Below are 21,169 nucleotides of genomic sequence, written 5' to 3'. Positions count from 1 at the left end.
AGAAGGCACAGAAGGCCCATGTATAATCAATAAGTATAACGTTAGCCGATCACACAAACAAAAGTGTAAACATTGGAAACAAAAGTAAATGCCACGACACAGATAACACATCTTTACACAGCCATACCTAAAACAGTATTATCCCCAAAGGACATCCACAAACAAAGTAGATAGCTAAAGAAGATCAAGAGGAGAATAGTGCAGCCTGTGGAGGTTAGTCTTCAGTATGTGTTGGGAGAGTTGTAGGTTTTATGCTGTCCTAACTGCAATAGGAAGCTCATATTTCCATTGGGGGCCAGACATATCAGGACAGAGGACAATGTGATGTTCTGAAAGGCAGATTTTAATAGCCTACTTGTACTGTAGCTCTCAAGTTCAGACAATATTCAGTTTTCCAAAACACTGTGTTAAAATTGTTTTTTTTTTTTAACAATAAATGTGTAATATGAACATGAACAAAATATTGAACATCTGATATTAATTCACTACAAAATAATAATCAACTGATATGCATAAAAGAGTATTAACATTAACATTGCCACAATATATTCCTTATAATTGCCAAAACTGTGAAGCATTTTATTGTTTTTTCCCAAAAGTTTTACATGAAGACTACATCAAAAAAAAATTCCCCTAGCCTTCAGATTAATACAGTAGCCTACATGCCAATAATACATATTGACATGTACTGTATGCATCTGAAGGCTAGGTATAATAATGGCTGTTGTCAGTGTACACTTTAAATGTAATGTGGCTTCTTTACTAATCTTTGGTGACACTGTAGCAAGGAAGTCCACTGCTACTGGCTCCATTGTGAACCATCTGTTACTGTCCTTCTAGTGGTGGAGATAGAAGCCCGGCAGACTATCAAGCAGAACAGAGGTAAGCTACTTCTCAAGACATGAACACAGCCTATAGCCTAGCTGAGCAACTATGAAACTGTCAACTCTAGTGTCTCTCCAGTGGATTATGGTAGTTTTGTTTATTTACATTTTTGAATGACATGATTGCCCCAATACACATTTTTGCCTAAGACGAAGTTGATTTACCGTGAATATTCTATTATTTTCCTGTTAAAAAGCTTACAAATAAAGCTGCAAGTCCAACCATTCTCTTTAAAAAAACTTTTTCACCACAGAAAGAGTGGTGTGTACATGCATTTATATACTTCATAAGATAACATGATATGGTGCTGCTATCTTACTGCATGTCTATGACTGAAACAAAAACAAATGGAAGCACTCAGAGAAAATGTTTTTCCCCTGAGTTTGAAATTAGTGATCAAACACCTTTCATAGAGAAAAATGTCAGCAGGATCAAAGGTAGGGGCAGAGCACATGGATATGTATTAAGTACTCTTTGGAGTAAAGCTACATCAACCATTAACATCATTTCTGATGAAACCAAGGCATTCTTGTTTCTGAGAAGCCATTGGTTACATGCATATACCCTCTAATCACGAGAGGACAAAAACAAACTAAATCCACAGGTAAGGAAGTTCTTCTTTTGATGGATTTCGGCTCTGGGATTTTGAGTTTCTGTGATTTGGCTCAGCGTGTTACCACCATGCGATGAAACACTGTTCTGTCATTATTCTCTTACAGAGGGGGAATGCCTGTCGTGAGGCCCCGCTGAGCTGTGATTTTATGTTGGTGGGAGAGCTTAGTAGGGAGGAGATGGTGGGTATATGGGCAGTGCCTCTTGTGTAAATCTCTTTGGGAGCAGAGAGGCCCAATTAACATTGAGGCCTGGCCTTTCCCTGGTGTTACGCCTTACACCCCCCACCCCCCATTTTCAGGTATACTAATGCTACATTTATGTGAAATCACTTCCTGGAATTGTAACTAGCCATCCATGATTGATGTCACAGAGGCGATTACAAAATGGAGGTCTCTGGAGCTTGTCAATATGGCTGATGCCTGTTGGATCACAGGGCTGAACTTGTCACTCGAGATGTCCCAGAATGGCTCTTCTTTCCCTTCAGTTAGGATTTGCTGCAGGGTTGCAGGGTGGGGGTTGCCTGGGGCCAGCATTCCTTGCCATGGCCAGGAACTAGGCAGACCAGCACAGAGATGTCATTCTAGGAAACCTCGCTGAGCTCAACTATAAATATTCCATGTTAGATATGATATTGCTGGAAAAACTTGGCAGCTCAACCAGTACATCTGATCTTGCAGCCCCGTGGGTGCATTTCCCGGCATCAGACAGCCCAGCACTTGCTTGCTGTGGCCCCTAACATCCAGACTCTGATGAAACCATGGATGTGGCATCATGTGGGCGCCTGCAGGATGCCCCCATCACTGTCTGTCTCACAGTGAAAGCCGAGCCAGATGAACCCCTTGGTCCAGTACGCAGGTGGGAATCTCATAGCAGCAAAGCCTTATGACCTCACATATAGCTGCCTGGAGCACATGGCCTCACTGACATATCCAGGTTGGCAGGAACCTTAGGCCTAGGGCTGAGCAGTTAAATGTGTAAACATATAATATTTTTAAAAATTAAAATTAATATTTTAAAATGAATTAAATAAATGTTTTAACAGCAAAAATGAGGCAAGCCATCTACCTGAGCAGCAGGACCTGCTTTATCAAGGCGGACATAAAACTATTCCATCCCTGAAATGCAATGCACTTTCTGATTGTGTGTTCTGAAATGCATGCTTGACTCTAAACAAGCTCTGAATGACATCTGAAAATGTAAACATGTCAGCCAAAAGGCTAACTCAAAATAACGAGATAGTCCCAGTTTGACATGAAAAATATGTTAAAAAATAAATAAAAGTAATAAAGTATCATACTGGTGTCATTTTCTGTTTGTTCTTTATTAGTGTTTTTCATTATGCTTATTCTCTTCCATTTGTTTTACATTAATACAAGCACAACTTCTTAGTTTTTTACAGCTTTGTGCAGTAAGCAGAATATCTGTTGGACCTCATTTGCACCTCTTCAATTGCTTTGCTATTACTCTTTTTTTTTTTAAGGAACAGTAAACTCTAAGCTCATTCTAGGCTAGCCATTTGAAAGACTAATGTGGATTCTTAAGCAGTAAATCTTTGCTGGTTTAAAAGTACAAAAATACATTTATAAACCGCTTTTAGTCAGATTCTGGAATGCCAGTTACTCTTAAAACTGTCTGAACTATCCTCGATGCAAATGATTTTTGTGGACCATGAATCTTTGTGTAGCGTAGCTGAAGTCTTTAAGCTACGCTACACTGGGTTTAGGAGGAGACCTGTCAGGCTTGTATTTCTGTATGTTTTCCTTTTCAGTCCCCTTTTCAGCAGATGCTGACAATCTATTCCTGAGCCTCTTAAGAGTGCAAGCCTGGTCCCAAAGTCTCTCTATGCTACCTGAGCCAATCCTGGGACCTTCAGGCCCAGACTGAAAGCAGCACTCCTGTCAATAACACTGACACCAGTGCTGACATTTAGTCTGGCCTGGCTGACTCAGGGCCACATGTGCTTACTTGACAATTCTCTCTCTCTCTCACCCTCACTCTCGCTCTCTCTCTCTCTCTCTCGAAAAATAAATGATTGAACGCCACTCATTACACATTCCGTATTTCAATACTTCATTTTTTAGAAGACACAACCTCAATAGTAAATGAGATCACATTTTCAGCCTAAACCTAAATGGCAAGTTACTCATTTACACAAAGCACTGCCCATAACGCATTAATTAAAACTAGCAAAATCTACGCCTTCCATTAATAGTATTGAGATTTAACTGAGCCCAAGTTACAACAAACAATATTGGCTATCTTGGCTCATACAAATTAAACTTGCTTTATTGCAAATAAATGCTACCCAATGTCTCTTAAATAATTTCAAGTAGCCTAACTTGGCCCAATGCTTTTTCTTACCATCTGAAGAGAATGTGGTCATTCAAACTTTGTTCTTAAGGGGTCAGAGTCTGTGGTTATTTCTGTAGGAAATTTCTGCAGGAAACCTGAAAAGTGCCGAACTCTCGGTGCTGTATAAGTATGGGGCATGCCTCACCAAGCCATAACTTGCGGGATGGCCATTCCAATTCAATGCGACAGAGCCGTGCAAACAAGCATAACAGAAACTGCCATCCTTCTTCCTTCTAGAAAAATCCACACTACTCTGCACCGCTCTAATCACTGGTGGATCACTGGTATGTGACAAATGTTCAATCAGAGAATCCAACTGTTGGTGTCAAGTTGAACAGGGATTTCAGGCAAGCCAGATCAGCACAGTTTCTCTCAGAAGCAAGATTAAAAGGACAAAATAGTTATGTTATCAGAAGCTACATAGCACTAGTCCTGCACATATTTTTTTTATTATAAGAAAGCACAAGCTCCTGGATATTCATGCAAGTGCCTATGCACAATTGAGCATTCTTTTGTTGTGTCACCAAAGTTTTTATTGTTTTTTTCAAGTTCAACCAGGGCACCAGCTAGCCTCTTAAGTCTGCATGAGACAGGTTAGCTTGAGAATTACACTTTGTGGAAGCTGCTTGATTTATGGCTATTTCTGCATAATTTGTAATAGAAAAGCCAAAGACTAATTTCTTATAAACAAACAAACAAAATAAATTGCTTAATAAATAACTAAACATGCACATTTTTAAAAATTACTTTTAAAATTCTAATTTCTTTTTTTTTTGGAATAGCATTAGAGACCAGGTATAAACATTACACAAGTAGCATACAACCTTTGTTAAAATGCCTTGGTATTATTTTGTTATTTATTGCATTATTTGGTTATTTGTAGTTTATTTCATATGCGTCTTCTTTACTTACAATACTTAAGTTGCAAAGGACGTAAGTCCAGGACTACTTACGCATTTCATTTTGATTCTACTTTAGAGACTTAACTTGGTAATAACCCAGAAACAACCTCGTTACAAAAATATTTCGAAGTAATTTAGCCTATATGATATGAAGGTAATCTTTGCCAAGTAATCTAGTGGGAACATCTGAACAATCAAATACTTATTTGTACGTTAAAACACATCGGGTTCACCGGTTGCCATACAATATAGCCTAACAGGAATTACAATTTGTAATTACCAATAAACTATGAGTAAGTACACTACATGGCCAAAAGTATGTGGACACCCCAACATCACACCCATATGTGCTTGTTGAACATCTAATTACAAAACACTAATAACATGGCTATTAATATGAAGTTGGTCCCCCCTTTGCTGCGATAACACCTTGCACTCTTCAGGGAAGGCTTTCCACTAGGCGGTCCCATTCTGTGAGCTTGTGTGGCATACCGCTGCTGTTGTTGCCCCCAAACATCAAAAACGTCAAAATAACGGCACTGACAGTTGACCAAGGCAGTTCTAGCAGGGCCGAAATTTGATTAATTGATTTGTTGGAAAGCTGGCATCCTAAGACACTGCCACATTGAAAGTTACTGAGCTCTTCCGTCTGACCCATTCTACTGCCAATGTTTGTCTATGGAAATTGCATGGCTGTATGCTTGATTTTATGCACTAGTCAGCAATGGGTTTGGCTGAAGTAGCCATTAAAAGGGATGTCCACATACATTTGGCCATATAGCATATAAAATATACATCCACTTCAGCAGATAAGCAAAAAATGGGACATGTGCAAATGATACAAAGTTGGTGGTACCTACAGGGAAATTAGCTATTAAGGCAAAGGGCCTTTAACAGGATAATTAACAGCCAAGATGCAGAGTGAGCCAATCATTCAGATTAGGCTATATATAGCCTAGTATTGATGTTCTCTCAAACAACAAAGGCATTTTTGCAGTCAACTATGTAAAGTTTAGGATCTACGTTTAAGAGCTGATAACAGTCACCACTGCATAACTATCAATACATGACATGACACAACAGACTAACAGGGAAAATTAATATAATTTTGCATAACTACAACAGAACGGTTTTAATAATGTTAGCTCGCTACGCAAAAACATGTAAAGGATAGGTTCCTATCAGAACAGAAAGAAAGAGAAAACTGACAGCTGATTGAGAAATAGCAACCGGGGCAGCAGAAACAACCTCATATGGCGAGGCCCAGTTTTCATTAGCATTGCGATAGATGTAAACGGAAGGACTACACAAAAAAACAAAATGGAGGTTTCAATTATTTAAAGTCTAAGCTGCTGGTACAAGACAATACTAGTTAGTGCATTATGTGAGGAGAAACATTGTAGGAACTCAATTTCCAATGCTTCTCTTTTTAATATAACCCCAAAGTACAATTATTTAGCCATGTTAAAAATTATTAAAGACACCAAATGCATATTTTTTTCTTCAGAACTTAGACTTGTTTTTTACTTGAAAAATCATCAGACACATTTTCTTTTACATGTGGGGGCTGCTGGATGGCTGTTAAAGGTAAAGTTCACATGGTTGTAGTAAGATTATAGTCTAGATATGTGCAGTTTCTGACAGCCTTTCTTGAAGGAAAGTGCATGCTTTTCTGAGTACTGCTAAATTGAGGGAGGTTGCAGCAGTGAGCATTAACGTGAAGTGGCTAGCTGGGTAACAAACTAAGACTTTTTGCAATGTGCAGGAAGGTTACAGTTGTTGTCTGCAGTGAATAACATTTCTTATAGAATTTATTTAGAAGTACTCATTACACAGTGTAATATAAATAGAATTTATATTCAAATTTGCATGTGTGGCATACCTGTGTGTGTGTGTCACTTCCCAGCATAGCTGGTCACTAAAAATGATGTTTCGGTGGTACACAGTTCAAACTGTGTGTTTGAATTAAGACCCGTGGCATTATAATGTATGCGCTGATTTCTAAAATAAATATGTATGTAATTTAAAAATGCAACCATAACTTTTACTGTGCATGGCCAATGAAAACATAGAACTGCAACACATATCCATGGTCGGTGATATACGTGAAAGTAGATCATAGGTTAATTTCAAGATGTCTAAAGCAGTAATCACAGTTTTGTCACTCATCTCACAAACATAATACGTGGCCTGGTTGGCACACAACCGCACATTTTCAGGATGTAAAGTACCAGCAGATAGAGTAGCACATCTGATTATCTCCAAGATCATCAGAGCTTGATATTTATACAGTAACACACTCCCTGTAATGCCTGAATCAAATTCAATGGTTTTACACCACTGAGTTTCAACTAAAGTATCAGCTGGCAGACACGTCAGCTCGCAAAAAATATCACTCTAATGTTGATACTTGTCCCGGTTTTGTTATTGAACTTCCTTTTTTTTAAAATGTTGCGATACAAGTTTGGTGATAGCAACATGGGAAGGATAAACAGGCAGGTAAGGTTTGCACAGCAAGAAAACTCCCAGCTAAACCTTATACTGAAAATAATGCCATTTAAAAAGAGAAAAATTATTAACTTTGCAACTGGCATGTGTAGAAAAATAAATCAAAGCATAATTCCATGCTGGATTATTAAAATAGCATGTCAGACAGGCACATAATTTAAAACGTTATGGAAGAAACTGACAGTATAAATCAACTTTACCCGGAGTGCCCAGAGTTTGGAAAGAGATAAAACAAACTGCCACTTTTCATAAAGTGTAAGAGACATGGCAAGGCGACAAACACTACATTTTGCATTCAGTACCAGTACTGGAATAAGCACTTCATTTCCCATGATGCTCTGTGGAATCTTGTGAGGAAACTGAAGCAGAGGTAAACAATGGTCAACAAAAATAAGCAAACCTTTTTTTTCCTATAGGATTTTATCATTCAAATAACATTAAACGAGGGGTATTTCTAGTTTAGTGACTGCCATAGTGAAGTTAAGGTGACAAAGGTGGATCAGTGGGAAGATGATATTGCATAATCAAACCTGATTTGGATCAGTATAATTTCTTTTTTTTCTTTTTTTTTTAATGACTAACACAGCATCGTTCAAACAGGAAATGGAATAATACATTAACTATTACATTTTCTGTACTGTCACAAAGTATCCGAAAGATAAATCTGTAGCAAAATGCTTATTTGCAGATACCAAGACCAGACAACGCACTGGCCCAACAACTGTATTACTGTATGTGGGTTTTATTTTCAGATGGGTAGGACCATCACAGGAAAGAGACACTGCGTTAAATAATAAGATTGAAATATACTAATATTGAGGGCATCTGCATTATCCTTAGTACCTCAATTTTACTTGGCACTGCCCTCCTTCATTACCTCTGTAAATTGAGAGCTGACTCAAATGCATGAAAATGACCCAGTTCTGATGTTCACTTAATGGAAGCTAACCAAACATGTACAGCAAACAAATGGCTGACATCCAAAATCCATGATTTTGTATCAGTTTTTGGTTGGACTTATTGAACATGATGAACAAGGAAAAATATTAGTTATATGAATTATTCCACATGTCCACAGCATCAGACAGTCCTCTGACATGTGCCCCATCAATTCAATATGGCTTAGCCTACCACTTGTCAACAGTCATTATTTTAGAATAGGAATTAACCCCACAAAATGAAACAAGCAACCTGTATTACGCTATATTAAGCAAAATTATGCTATTTTTATTGCAAAATGATGCTAGTCATGATGAGAATTGTACAGGTAGCTGTTTCAATAGACTGGCAATAAACATACAATAAACTGTTATAGCCTATTTCGCTCTGCATGGTACGAGCAGGCATTATGCAGATTTATCGACAGCATCACGCAAAATGAAAATGAGAGCGGGCAAAAATGTCTCCCAGTTACCCTCTGTATGTAGGCATCATAGGTTTTTTGGGTAATCTGAAGACAGTTTAATGCACGGGTGGCCAAATGACTATAAAAGCGAACTTAAATTCCTCCTTTCAACTTTATTGTCCTTTCCTTGGGGATAATGAACAAGATATGCGCCACACATTCATAGGGTCACAATACCAGCACAATTAATGTAGCGTGGCCCACTTGGTAAAATGCTGTCATGTTCTATGAATAAGGAACAGTGACTGGCAGGTAGTGATCAGACTATCAGAGCTCATTATATGCAACTCCATCATTATCTTGAATAAACATGGCATCTGACCTCATTTGTCAAACGTGAGCATTGTGTGCTTGTCTGCAGTTGTTAGAAAGAAACAGCATCTCTCACTCTGTGATTAAAATGTCTAATAACTGATTAAAATGTGTACTATAAACAACCTGAGTCATATAATAGATTTATCATGATGTAATTATTTAATTTATTAGCTTTTTGTTGGACAAAGTAGCCCATATTACACCTAGTCAAGAGAAAGTCACTTTCTCATCACTATAATATAAAGTGTATCACTTAATGCAAAAGCTTACATTCAAAACACACACACACACACACACACAAATTGGTAATGATCCAATGAGCCTTCTCACTATTCCCTTACAGCTCATAAGTAAATATGATATTTTATGGAGAACTGGTATGCACCCACATGTAGCCTACTTCACTGACCCATCTTTAGAGGGGAAAAAACACCAACTGACAAATTAAAAAAGTGCTCACCTTTATATATTTACAATATAAACCATGCTCTGGATTTTAAATGATTCACAATTATAGAAGCAATTAAACAGCCTCTGCCTTCCCTTGTTTGAACAGCCTGTCTCCATGCTAACAATATAACATTAAGATGGCTGTCTGCCAAAGGATATTTAGAGCATTCTCTTTAACAAACTGAAATAATTTTCATAACATGTTTTAATAATTTTTTTTTCTAAACACATATTTAAGGTGCTAAAGGCATATACAGTCTATAGGCTATACCATGGACTAGAAATGTAGATGTTATATACTAAAACTAAGCCCATTTATTCCAAGATATAAATTCCAAGAATAAATTATATTTCTTTCACCATGACAATTTAAAAAAATATCCACCAGCCTTCAACTCCATCCAGCTTCCATTCTTATACATGAACGTCTGTTACAAGCCAACCTACACTTTAATCAAACAGCAAGGAATTTGGAGAGCTGAAGCAGAAACAAACCAGCAAATGGAAATATCAAGTACTACACTCACTGCCAGGGAAATATGTTGCTACTTGCCTTTAGCAACAGACATATGTTGCACACCAGACGGCTGAGGAAAACACTTAACTTACCCCATCTCCAACTCACAACTTATAGTCGCAACATTAGCCTTAACTGGCACCTCTGTATACAGTACATTTCTTTTCACTTGTAATGCAAAGTTTGGTTATATTGCACAGCAGTATGTTCTCAGAGTTGCACAAATCAGATAAGATGATTTTAGGTTAAACCTTAAATGTGATTGTTGCAGAACAGATAAAAAGCCCTACATGCAACATATGAAAGTAGATGTATAAAACTCAGTTGTAAGAACATTGTGAATTCAATGGTAAAGATCAGTCAATCCAACTGTAGACAGAGAGCCCCCTGCTGGACATTTTATAAGGTTCCTCGTTCAAAGTTTGATACAATATTGGACACGTGTAACAAAATTTTACCCGGGAACAAATATTCAGTCAAGCAAAATGTCACCAATTCATTTACCTTTACAGCCTCACGTCAATGATATTGTCAACATTGTCAAAACAATCATCATGTTAACATGAAGTGAAGTAACTGTTTTAAAATGAAAATTGTATAAAAGAATACAGAACCCTTAGACTAAAAGGAGTGTCCACAGGAACGGAACAAAACATAGTTTGTCTGGGTATTTCATTTACGTAGAAAAAGATGTGTTATTTATAAACTGTGACATTATTCATAACTATTTTACAGTAGATCTAAACCAGAGTTATGCTTGCTATAGAATCACAGCAATGACTTTCAACAAATCAAAAGCACATGCTTGCACAGCATTGGACAACAAATGGACCTGATGTTTTTCACACACGCAACCAAATATGTAGAATTGCAGCATCAGTCATATATGCCAAATATAAGGATTACATTGCTCATGAAAGCATAATGGCAGACAGTACTGAGTATGACAAAGAATTTTTAATTTTCAGTTCTTGTTATTAAAACCTACATAGTATCATATTGGCATTTTATTAGTACCAATATGCCGGTCTTGAAGCATATACACTGCAATAAATCACAACGGGGGTAGCTCAAACAGTGTTAGACAAACTTATACAGTAAAGGCTTTATTTTCCTTAGATATAAAAAATCATTTAAAAGCATTCAATTTAGCTTGCCATTGATCTCAGAACATTTAGTGAAGTTGCAGTTTAGTTCTTTAAAAAGATGCTCAATTCTAGCAATTGTTTTTAATTTGCCATTTGATTGAAAGAACTGTACAGGGATGACTGTATTCTCTTGCAACATTGTTTTTTTTTTCTCTCTTACTCTATTGAAAGTATAAGGGACACAACATTACTTGGTGGTATATTTTAGGATTGGATTCAATTCAATAAATTGGATTTCTTGTTCCCTGTGGCAGTCTGCCATTTCCTTTAATTAGGCCTCCCTACTACCATTTCTCCTTACTGCTGCAAACAGTTCAGCAACTGATTTTCACTTAAACTTCATAAAGCAACAGTTGCAGCGATGGAGCAATCCATACTGTATAATTCATAACGTAATGTGGATTAAATTAAAACCTGGCCTCAACTACGTGGAAGACGGCGGTATAATTAAGGAAAACACGGCTATTCAAAGTTACAGTCACAAAGGAAAAGTACGACAGAAAGTTGGACCTAATCATGAGGGAATCCACAAGAGAGTGGCCACTTGAAGCCAATTAACTGTGTGTTCTGTATTGTTGTCAAGTTGACGAGATGAAATTATCGATAATAATAATTGAATGTCCATTTAACCTCTCTGATCGGATGCATAAAACCCCATGCGATTGGGTGGCATCCTCGTGGAGATGTCATGACAAGTTTCTCACTTGAGGATTTAACTGCACCATAGTGCTTTACCTCAATTAAACATATCGGTCACTACACGGGGGCATTTTCGATTGCCTTGTGCGTTACTTTATTAGCGCGCATCTTCACACAGTAGCCTATCTTGAATGAAAATGCAGGCACCGCTAAAAAGAATGTGCCGGGGAAGAAAAAAATCAGTGACGATATGAAATAGCATTCATATCGTATCCTTTACCTACCTGAGATTTCCTGATGAGGGACATTAACGAGACTGAAGCCTTTAGCGGTGTAGGCTTGTCTGACCTCACTGCAGCTTCGTGCTTTTAGATCAGCTCCACCTGAAAGAGCCAGCACTGAGAAAGTGCAAAACAAGGCTTGTATTCTCAACATTTTGCACTTAACTTGATTAATCCGTATTTGTTCGACAGCGAATTCCCGTTAAACAACCCGGGCGGTTGTACAATCCGTGGATAATACAGAGCACCGTAGTTTCCACTTTTTCGGCTGCAGATTTTAAAATCTTTATCAATGAAAAATCGTACTTTACTTTGCAACCAACACCGCCACTCTGACGTTTCCCTGGAAAACACACGATTTGAGTCCAAGTATAACCACGTAAATCCGGCTTTGGAAGCGGCGCCCTGTGATATGTCCAGTCAACTTCTCAGGAGATACTGTATTAGCCTACCATCTACCCGGAGGAAAGCCGAAATCTTTGGGAGAACTATATACACACTGCACATTAGCAAGGCACCGAGTCACAGCGCACAGCAAAACACGGAATGGAATATGTAGCTGTCACATAGCAGTCTGCCTCGATCAGACTCCTGTTTGTTCCGCTGCATGTTTAAAAAGCCTTCGGTTTGTCCCTTGGAATCAATGATTTCATTACACGATTAAATACACATTTAAACACTTTAAAAACATGGCTGATTTTGTCTTTAATCAACTAAATCAATTTAAACGCGCAGGATAACAATAACCGACTTTAAACAAGGGACATTCGATACACCTAAACTGCTTGTGTATAATGTGTCGGTTATAATTTCAATCAGAAATGTAAGAACGCATATGGTATGCAACCAATGCAAGACAGTCTACATACGACCGCTGTTAGCCTGCGTTACCTTTGCCTACATCAGGTTTCAAGGCTGATACTTTTTCTATCTAATCTTATCATTGCAGACTGCTGTAAATTTCCTCATCGTGTACCCATGCATGTTTTCTTTTTCCATTTACTGAAATGAAAGTGTAGTTAGTGAATATGTGCTAATTGCCAATACTATATGGCCTGGAATAAATAATAGCTTGTCCTTAAAATTAATTTACAAAGAAAGGGTAGTGCTTAATTGGTTCTTTCCACACAGTAAAGTGAGACCAAATGTTATCTGTTAAGAGTTGAATTAACACTGGACAGCATTGTACATACACCCCCCAAAATTAATATCAAACTTCGACTGGTCAGACACATTTCTGTGATACGAATACTTATCATACTAACCAATTCAAATAAAATACTTAAATTAGTATATAATACACCACATTAAAAATATGACATTGTAGATTACATGGACCAGCCGCATTATTTGCAGAAGCACACCATAATCACACCACAATCCACAATGTCACGATCTTCCTGTTGGGAGAAAGTTTGAATAAAATGTATTGCTTCTCAGTCTTTCTAGTCAATGGACTGGTCTGTATCTCATTTGACAAACTACAAGGTGTATTTTTCATAAGAGAAGGGGGTGTGAATATTCTATCCATGTGAGATTTATTGCTCTTCATGATCCACTCACTTCCTCAACAGACACTATCCTAATTGGAGACTTTATTCATGTAGCACCCTTCTGGTTATTTCAAAATTGTCTTTAGAAGGCCTACATTGAGGACATGTACAATGCCTTAGTGGAGCTGTGCCATCACACCAAATGTAATTTCTGAAGACGGGAGGCAACAAGTGCAAATTGAAGGCTATAAGGTCAATTGAAAGGTCAGAAGAAATTGTAGATCAAAAAGAACATTTCCTTCATCAGTGAAATTGTGTTACTTGGTTGCCAGCCTCAATGTAGGCCTACCTATGGTACCTGACATTAGAATGCCAGCGTCAGCTCACTAGTAACAGCTTGTGAAAGAAGCAGTGATTAGAAATTCCTTTGTGGTATGTTATTACTGAGTTCTTAACTTGTGACAGTAAATATAATATGAAGCTTAGATTGAGCAGAACGGCACTACTTCTTTAAATGTCCATTAATTATCCATACTTAGGCTCTGTACATGGCCAGCCATCACCCGGAGAACATACTGCAGAAGTGACTCCTGAAGACAGACTGTGTTATTATGCCTCACTTGCCACAAGAAAGTCAGTATAAATGATGTGTACAGTCCATTCGGTAAAATGTGGTGACTAAAAAGAGCCAAAAATACAACCTGGCGTTAGTGGGCAGCACTTCCAGTTTCTGAGAAACAGACCGGTGGCTGAGCCCTCGCTAATATTAAGTAAATGCATGGATAGGGAGAGGTCCTGAGTAGAATCAATAAAGAGCTAGAAGAAATCTCAGCAAGACATTCATGATTCACTTCCTGCCAATACCAAGGAGGTCTTCAGTCATTAGAGTGCAACAGCTGATCAGAGAAGGAATTCTGAAACAGGAGATGAGGATGGGTAGAAGTCATTACCTCATGGATATGCTTCATCATTCCTTGAGCAATGGCTTCCAAGGACAATGTCCATTAAAAATCAGTTAGTATGAAAATAAAAGGCAGCACAGTGAGTGGTGCAGCGAGTAGTGCAGTCACCTCACAGCAAGAAGGTACCGAGTTTGAATCTCGTACGAGGGCCTTTCTGTGTGAAGTTTGCATGTTCCCCCGGTGTCTGCATGGGTTTTCTCTGGGTACTCCATTACATTACATTACAGGCATACACTCCGCTTTCCTCTACAGTCCAAAGACACGTAGGTTAATCAGAGAGTCTAAATTGTCCTTTGGGTGTGAATGCGTGAGCAAATAGTGTGTAGGCCCTGCAATGGATTGGTAACCTGTCCAGGATGTATTCCTGCCTTTCACCCAGTGTATGCTGGGATAGCCTCCAGCCCCTCCATGACCCTGATCACAAGTTTCTGGTTTAGAAAATTGAGGGATGGGTAAACACACATCATTCATTTGCTTTATAGATGTTGTTATCAAAACTGGTTTTACAGAACTCCAGCCATTTTGGCCTGGGGTGTAAGCTGGTGTTGCAGCACTCATTTTATGTCACTGATTAGGTAAACAGACCACGCACCTGTTTTCTAACACCTGAACCGGCTGCTGATTGATTCAATTAATTAAACTCCCTGAACACTGGGACACTGCCACCCATATGCAGTCACAAATGTAGAAAACAATAAGGAGTGGATAAGCAAAGAGAGAAGACACTGAGTCAAGTCTATATTGTTGAATTTCCATAATACATAATATATTCCTCTGTGTGAGAAGTCCTGCTTATGTTCAACTTACTTTAAAGCAGATTTGTTCTTTCCAGATGTCAGCGTGTTTGCCCCATCAGCTTGGACTGTACAGTGACGCGGAGGGTAAATTGCTTTTATCATCCAGGATCCGCACAGTGATGAGTGACTGAGAGAGGAATATTGGACAATGTTCATCGACAAGCCACAAGTCATTGGAAAATACTCAGCAGCAATCTTGAGGACACTAGGGTATATTTCCTGACACAACCAGGATGCGAACCTGAACTTCACAAGAGCCTAAACAGTATATGTACGGAAATGCCCTGTAATATGGCGCCAAGGTAAAACATCCACCTCATTTAATCTTAGAGAAGTGGGGAATCAAATCATGACCATGCCAGTGCTGACTGTGACCAGGGCTCTAACAGGACAATCCATAAATGACCATAGCATCACTCAGAGAGAAAGTTATTAAGTACTCCCCACCACATCACTCATTAGGGACTCAAGTCATGAAGCACCTACAGTCTTCATGCACCAGCCATGTCAGTCGCAAATTCCCTGGTCCTGTAACTGCCTGTTGGATTACAGCATCAGAAATTGTTGTGCCCACTGCAGAGGGAACAAAGGACATAGGCGCTTGTGTGCATACTCTTCAATTAACAGAGAACATGTTCTTGATGCCCACACTTTGGATAACCCAAAAAAAAAATAAACAAACTGCAGTTACACATCACTGTCATGTACTAATTAATGATTCTATAGCAATATACTAAAAATTAATGAATAAATAAAATACACTTAATAATTCCAGTACAGGGAACTGAAATAAAAGTAGACATGGGCATAGAATATTTCAAACTTTGAAGTGTACAGAGTATTATGACAGGACTATTTAAGAAAATTGTCTTATTTTACATCATATTGTTGCTGCACAGACACAAATACCAACACACACACACACACACACAGAAAGAGAGAGAGAGGGATGGAAGGAGAGAGAGAGAGAGAGAGAGAGAGAGAGAGGGCTCTCAATGGAAACACAGGCAAAGTGACAATTTAAAATGGTGATTAATGTCTCTCAATTTGCAGGGCATAACAAACCACAAAACAGTTGACACCCTAACACATGACTGCTTTCTTCATGGGCATAACCCCTGCTTGATTAGCATAAAGATTCTGGATGAGGCAAGAGTTAGTTTTGAATTACGTTGTTGAATGAGATTGATAATGAGGTGTTGCATTTATGCTTACAGTAAATATGTTTGACGCTGGGGTGAATATAGTACAAAACATAGGTATTTTAAAATACTGCCTGAATTACAATGAAATATACTGTATATCAAACAGATGCAGTACATTGTCAAAATGGTGACTGACAGAGCCATTGGGGAATATTCATGCCTGGATAAATGTCATAATAATAATATTGAAATGGGCGCTACCCCGCTTAGCAGCTTACTGAAGCTTTAATAATATCATAATCATACTAGTGGTGTACCTGAATCACAAGTAAAAATTTAACCGAAGGCAGTAAATAACGGAGGCAAAGCATAATGCGGCAACCATTAATTTTTAAGCTGTAAAGACACATATTGGATGAACAGTACAACAGTTTCTGTCCAAAAATGTTACATAGCTGCAAGGTGAACAAGCTTCATGATGATCATCCATTGCAAAGCCTGTCACATGCCCACTGATAACTCATTGGTTGATGACAGCCATTTTAAAATATGACTTTGAAAGTTCATCTTTTTTTATTCAGTTTCCAACTCCACAGATTATTTCAAGCCTAATTCGATGACGCTCATCTTAATGGCAGAGGACATGTTTGCACAAAGTAGGTTTTGTCAAAAATTTAAAATGGCCATAGTTATGCATAGGCAAAGTCACGTTCTTATACAGATGTGTATTTCACTCTGTATAATGTTTTTCATCTGAGTGGTTAAGTGGTGGATATTTCCATGTGTGCCATGGACCCTAATGTGACATACAGTATGTAGCCATGGCATGGATGTAATGCTTGGGGTGAAATATAATGCTTCCCCCAATTGTTGTGAGGGAGGAACATTCTGGGATGGGCTTATAGTATATAAGCTGGGATATTTTGGTGTACAAGGAGAGGGAAAGAAATCCAAGAACAACCATTGCAGAAGCAAGGGAGGAGCTTTCCAGATACAGATATTAAGGTCTACCAAAAGAAACATGAAATCATTTATTGAGTATACCCCACCAGCCTGGTGTAACATGGGAAGCTTTTACGTCAAGATGAACATAGGATAACTATAAAAAAGTGAGACTACATATCTCAGTGTAGCAATTAGCAAATATTTTCATGGAACAAACAAATTCATGGAATATGTAGCCTGAATTTAAATGTATTTTCTTGCCTACCAGTAAGAGGGGGTTGCCTGCCATAGCCTGAGGTCATTTGGAAGCAGGAAGTTAGGATTTTTAAAAAATTAATACAAGCAATTGTAAGGCTCAGCACTAATATTTTAGTATGCACAATATTATGCTACCACGACTTTAATATTACCTTTGCCTTGCCAAAGATTGCATAAGGCACATTATTAATTTAATCCACTCTCAAACTTAATCTCCTCAAGCTCAATGAAATAATTTTCAAGGCCTAACTTCATTTCCTATTAAAGGAATATTAGATAACAAAATGGGCAATGACAACGATCTGACTTAATGACATAATTAAGCAGACATTTGAAATATACACCTTTTTTGTTTTTAGCAGTCTGCAATACACTGGATTGGCACTGATGGAGGTTTTCAATATAGCAATGGAGTTTTGCAAGCATGCCAGTTTCCAAATCTACAAAAGGCTTCCACAAAATATAGCCCCAGTATCCCATACTATGCCATGATGTGAACTCAACAAGAGTGAACCCTACATCAAAGTATTTTCCAGGAAAAAACAAAAAAAAACTTTAAATATGATTTGAACAGGTGTTTCAAAACAAAACCAGCTGCCTACATCAAAAGCTGATATGATCAGAATGTTCCCTGGCTACAAGTCAAAAACATCCATTATGAACACAGAGTTCTGTAATTCTCAGAGGATTATTCATAGTTTACAGGAAGGGTCACGCAGAAACAACAGGTACTCTAAAGGACCCGTTGGCTGTAAACCAAAGCATAACACCTGCTCAATATGGGAATACTTTGGAACAAATACAGCTAATAGAGTCTTCCAAAAATTTGTTTAGACAGTTAGTGAGCATATTGTAAGTAAAATGTGAATGAGGAGTACATTTTTAGGGGAGCTAACATAAACCTTAACTTTTAAATGGACAGAGGAATTGGAATGCCTTTTTTTCTTCCAAACACTTATAAATATGACATTTCAGAAAGGACTTACACATGGTTTAGAATCTTATGGTACCTCATTAAAAATGTTACAGGTGTAAAAACAGTTAGACACTAAGAAGTGACACAATAGCTGATATGGAATGCTCAACTAAACCCAAAGTCAGCCAGTGGGAACTAAAACTAGTTCATTAGAAATTATACCTAGGGACACAAGCCTGACAATTAGTAGTCAAAAATATGAATTTCCTTCACACAGTCTAATGATACAAAGAATATGACCGACACTATATTTAATAATCTGTTCTAATGAGTCCAGTATTTAATGCTTGATGCCATGACATTCTGTCTATGTGAGTAACAAGAGAGAGAAAAGCACAATCATAGTTAATACAGTACTACTGATAATGCGAATTGCAAAGTAAAAGAGATTCTCTCTTTGACAGGGAAGACCTGATGAAAACTCTGAGGCAGAACCTGACTAAAAGGTTAGTTATGCAGACCACTATAAGGCTATGAGTATTAAGCATAGGGCATGACTATAATCTACATCTTAATCTATAATCATTTGATATCTAAAATAAAATACTGTTGATAAAATAAGTTGCAGTTAGAAATGTGAATGCACGTGTGTAGCCCCCTGTCTTAGGTTCGCAAGACTGATTAATAAATTTATCGTTAAGGATCCATCACAATCATGGTTTGTAGTATTGATAAGTTTAGACCCATTGGCGACAAGATGCATTCAATAAATTAAGTTAAGGTAACAGTGGAGTCACAGGATGAATGCATGACTTAAATTCACTTGCATTTTATGTTGTTTTCAGTAATGATAACTGAAGTAATGGGTTAAATCTTTCTCACTAGTTCACTGAAAGGAATGTGTCTGCTGTCATTATCCTATTTTTATAATTCATATGGCTATCATAAATATGCAAATGCACCGGAGCCATTTACCATACCATTGCATTACATTTTAAGCTTTGATTAAATATTTAGAAGCTGAAAAATCCAAGAATCAGACAAAGATGAAGTGCAGGCAATGTTTCTCTGTGGTAAATCAAACAAGCACTGAAGTGAACCATTGTTACAGAGCAGGTGATTGTGCCATAGGTAAAGGTGATGTGCATGACTGCACACTCAAACTAAAACTGCAGCCACTAAAGCTTTTTCAATGGCCCTATAAAAGATTGTGTCTGGCACAAACACAATGAGGTCTATACACACCAAAAATCTGAATTAAACTAATTTCAATGTTGAGGGAATGTTTTCTAGAGTAAAGAAAATGTCAGGTTACGGTGCTCTGGTGCTTCCCTTAATCTCTCTTTAATATTGTAATATAAATTGATTGTTTAACAGTATTTACCCAGAAAGTCAACAAATAGTACATTCAGTCATACTCAGACATTCTGCACACACCTACACAGAAATATATATAAAAAATGAATTGTTTTGTTTGGGAAATTCCAAGTGGACTAAGCATCATTATTTTGCTTTGCTTCAGCCGATTATTTTTTCAATGCGTAACTGATATAGCCTGGGGGGGAGGGGGGGGGGGTTGTCATACCTGTCAATACATATGAAATGTGGGGTTTCCAGTATTTCGGAGGAATATTAATTCACTTAATTCACTTCCAAACTAGCAAGCCAGATATTTTGTCAAGAACTGTGGGTTTGTGACAGAAGGCACCCACCTGAGATTGAAATTAATCAAAATGTATTACGAATCTCGCTTTATGCTACTGCATATTTGCTCCTGGGGTTTGGCCAGGCTAGTTTATCTCTTCTGGACTTTAATTCTTCTGGGAGGGGTGTGATTCCTTCCAAGAATTTAGAAGTAAACTTTAAGACCAGTTAGGCTTCTTCAGTATTAACAGAAAATTGTATACTATGGCTGTTGTTACAGTACAAAAAAAAAGAAAAAAAAAAAGGTTTAGTTTGCTTGACATAATTTTTCTGACTTGCAAACTGGAAAGTGCATATTCCAGATCAGGTACATGATATATTTATAGGCATTTCCACAAAATGACTGAATGAATAAAATACATGTATTAATAACATTCCAAGGGCTACTGTGTTCAAATTTAAATTTCTGTTTAAATGTGTTATCTGACTTAAATCTATAATACACTACACTTACAAAGAACACAAGAATGACATTTAAGTACTAACTTTTTCACGTACGACAAGACATACAGTATACTGGCAATAAAAGTTCATTCATAGGCATGGAATTGCAGTGCTATCATTTTGACCTGAAGTGCATAGTGGGTTTAAAACCTTTCCCAAGATTTGTGTTAGCAGAATTTGGAGGCACAGGACAACACCAAATCTGCTCACTGTATGAAGGCATATTTTGTGGAAGAGGGAAATGATCTGGCTATATCAGTCTCTGAAGTTAATTTTAAATATGCTACAAAACATGCAACACAGAGGACCCCTCTTCTGAACTCTAACCCTTGTCCACTTGAACTTGCAGGGGGAGGGAACCATTAAACCTATGTGTGTTTCATTGAGTTGGTTCTTAAACAAAAAATACTGGAGATATTCCTGTACAGTAAACCTGTAACTTTTGCATATTTAATGAAAACTACAAAACTACCCTTTTGTTTGGAGAG

At 37.7% G+C, this 21,169-nt stretch overlaps 1 protein-coding gene across 2 annotated transcripts in view; it reads right to left on the bottom strand.

Annotated features, from left to right (window-relative positions):
* LOC135251012 (glypican-6-like) overlaps positions 1-12,551 on the bottom strand; it is a 204,935-nt gene extending 192,384 nt beyond the window's left edge. The window contains exon 1 of one of the 2 annotated variants that reach the window (XM_064327935.1): positions 12,021-12,551. In XM_064327935.1, the coding sequence (XP_064184005.1) occupies positions 12,021-12,171 (151 nt within the window). In that variant the 5' untranslated portion in view covers positions 12,172-12,551. The remainder of the gene's footprint in view (positions 1-12,020) is intronic. The other variant, XM_064327936.1, reaches the window with a different exon arrangement.
* Between the last annotated feature and the right edge of the window lie 8,618 nt (positions 12,552-21,169).

This window comes from Anguilla rostrata, chromosome 3, assembly GCF_018555375.3.
Source record: "Anguilla rostrata isolate EN2019 chromosome 3, ASM1855537v3, whole genome shotgun sequence".
In the NCBI taxonomy this organism is placed as follows: domain Eukaryota; kingdom Metazoa; phylum Chordata; class Actinopteri; order Anguilliformes; family Anguillidae; genus Anguilla; species Anguilla rostrata.
Note: the sequence above shows the minus strand (reverse complement) of the source record. Positions and strands in the feature narration are given on the sequence as shown.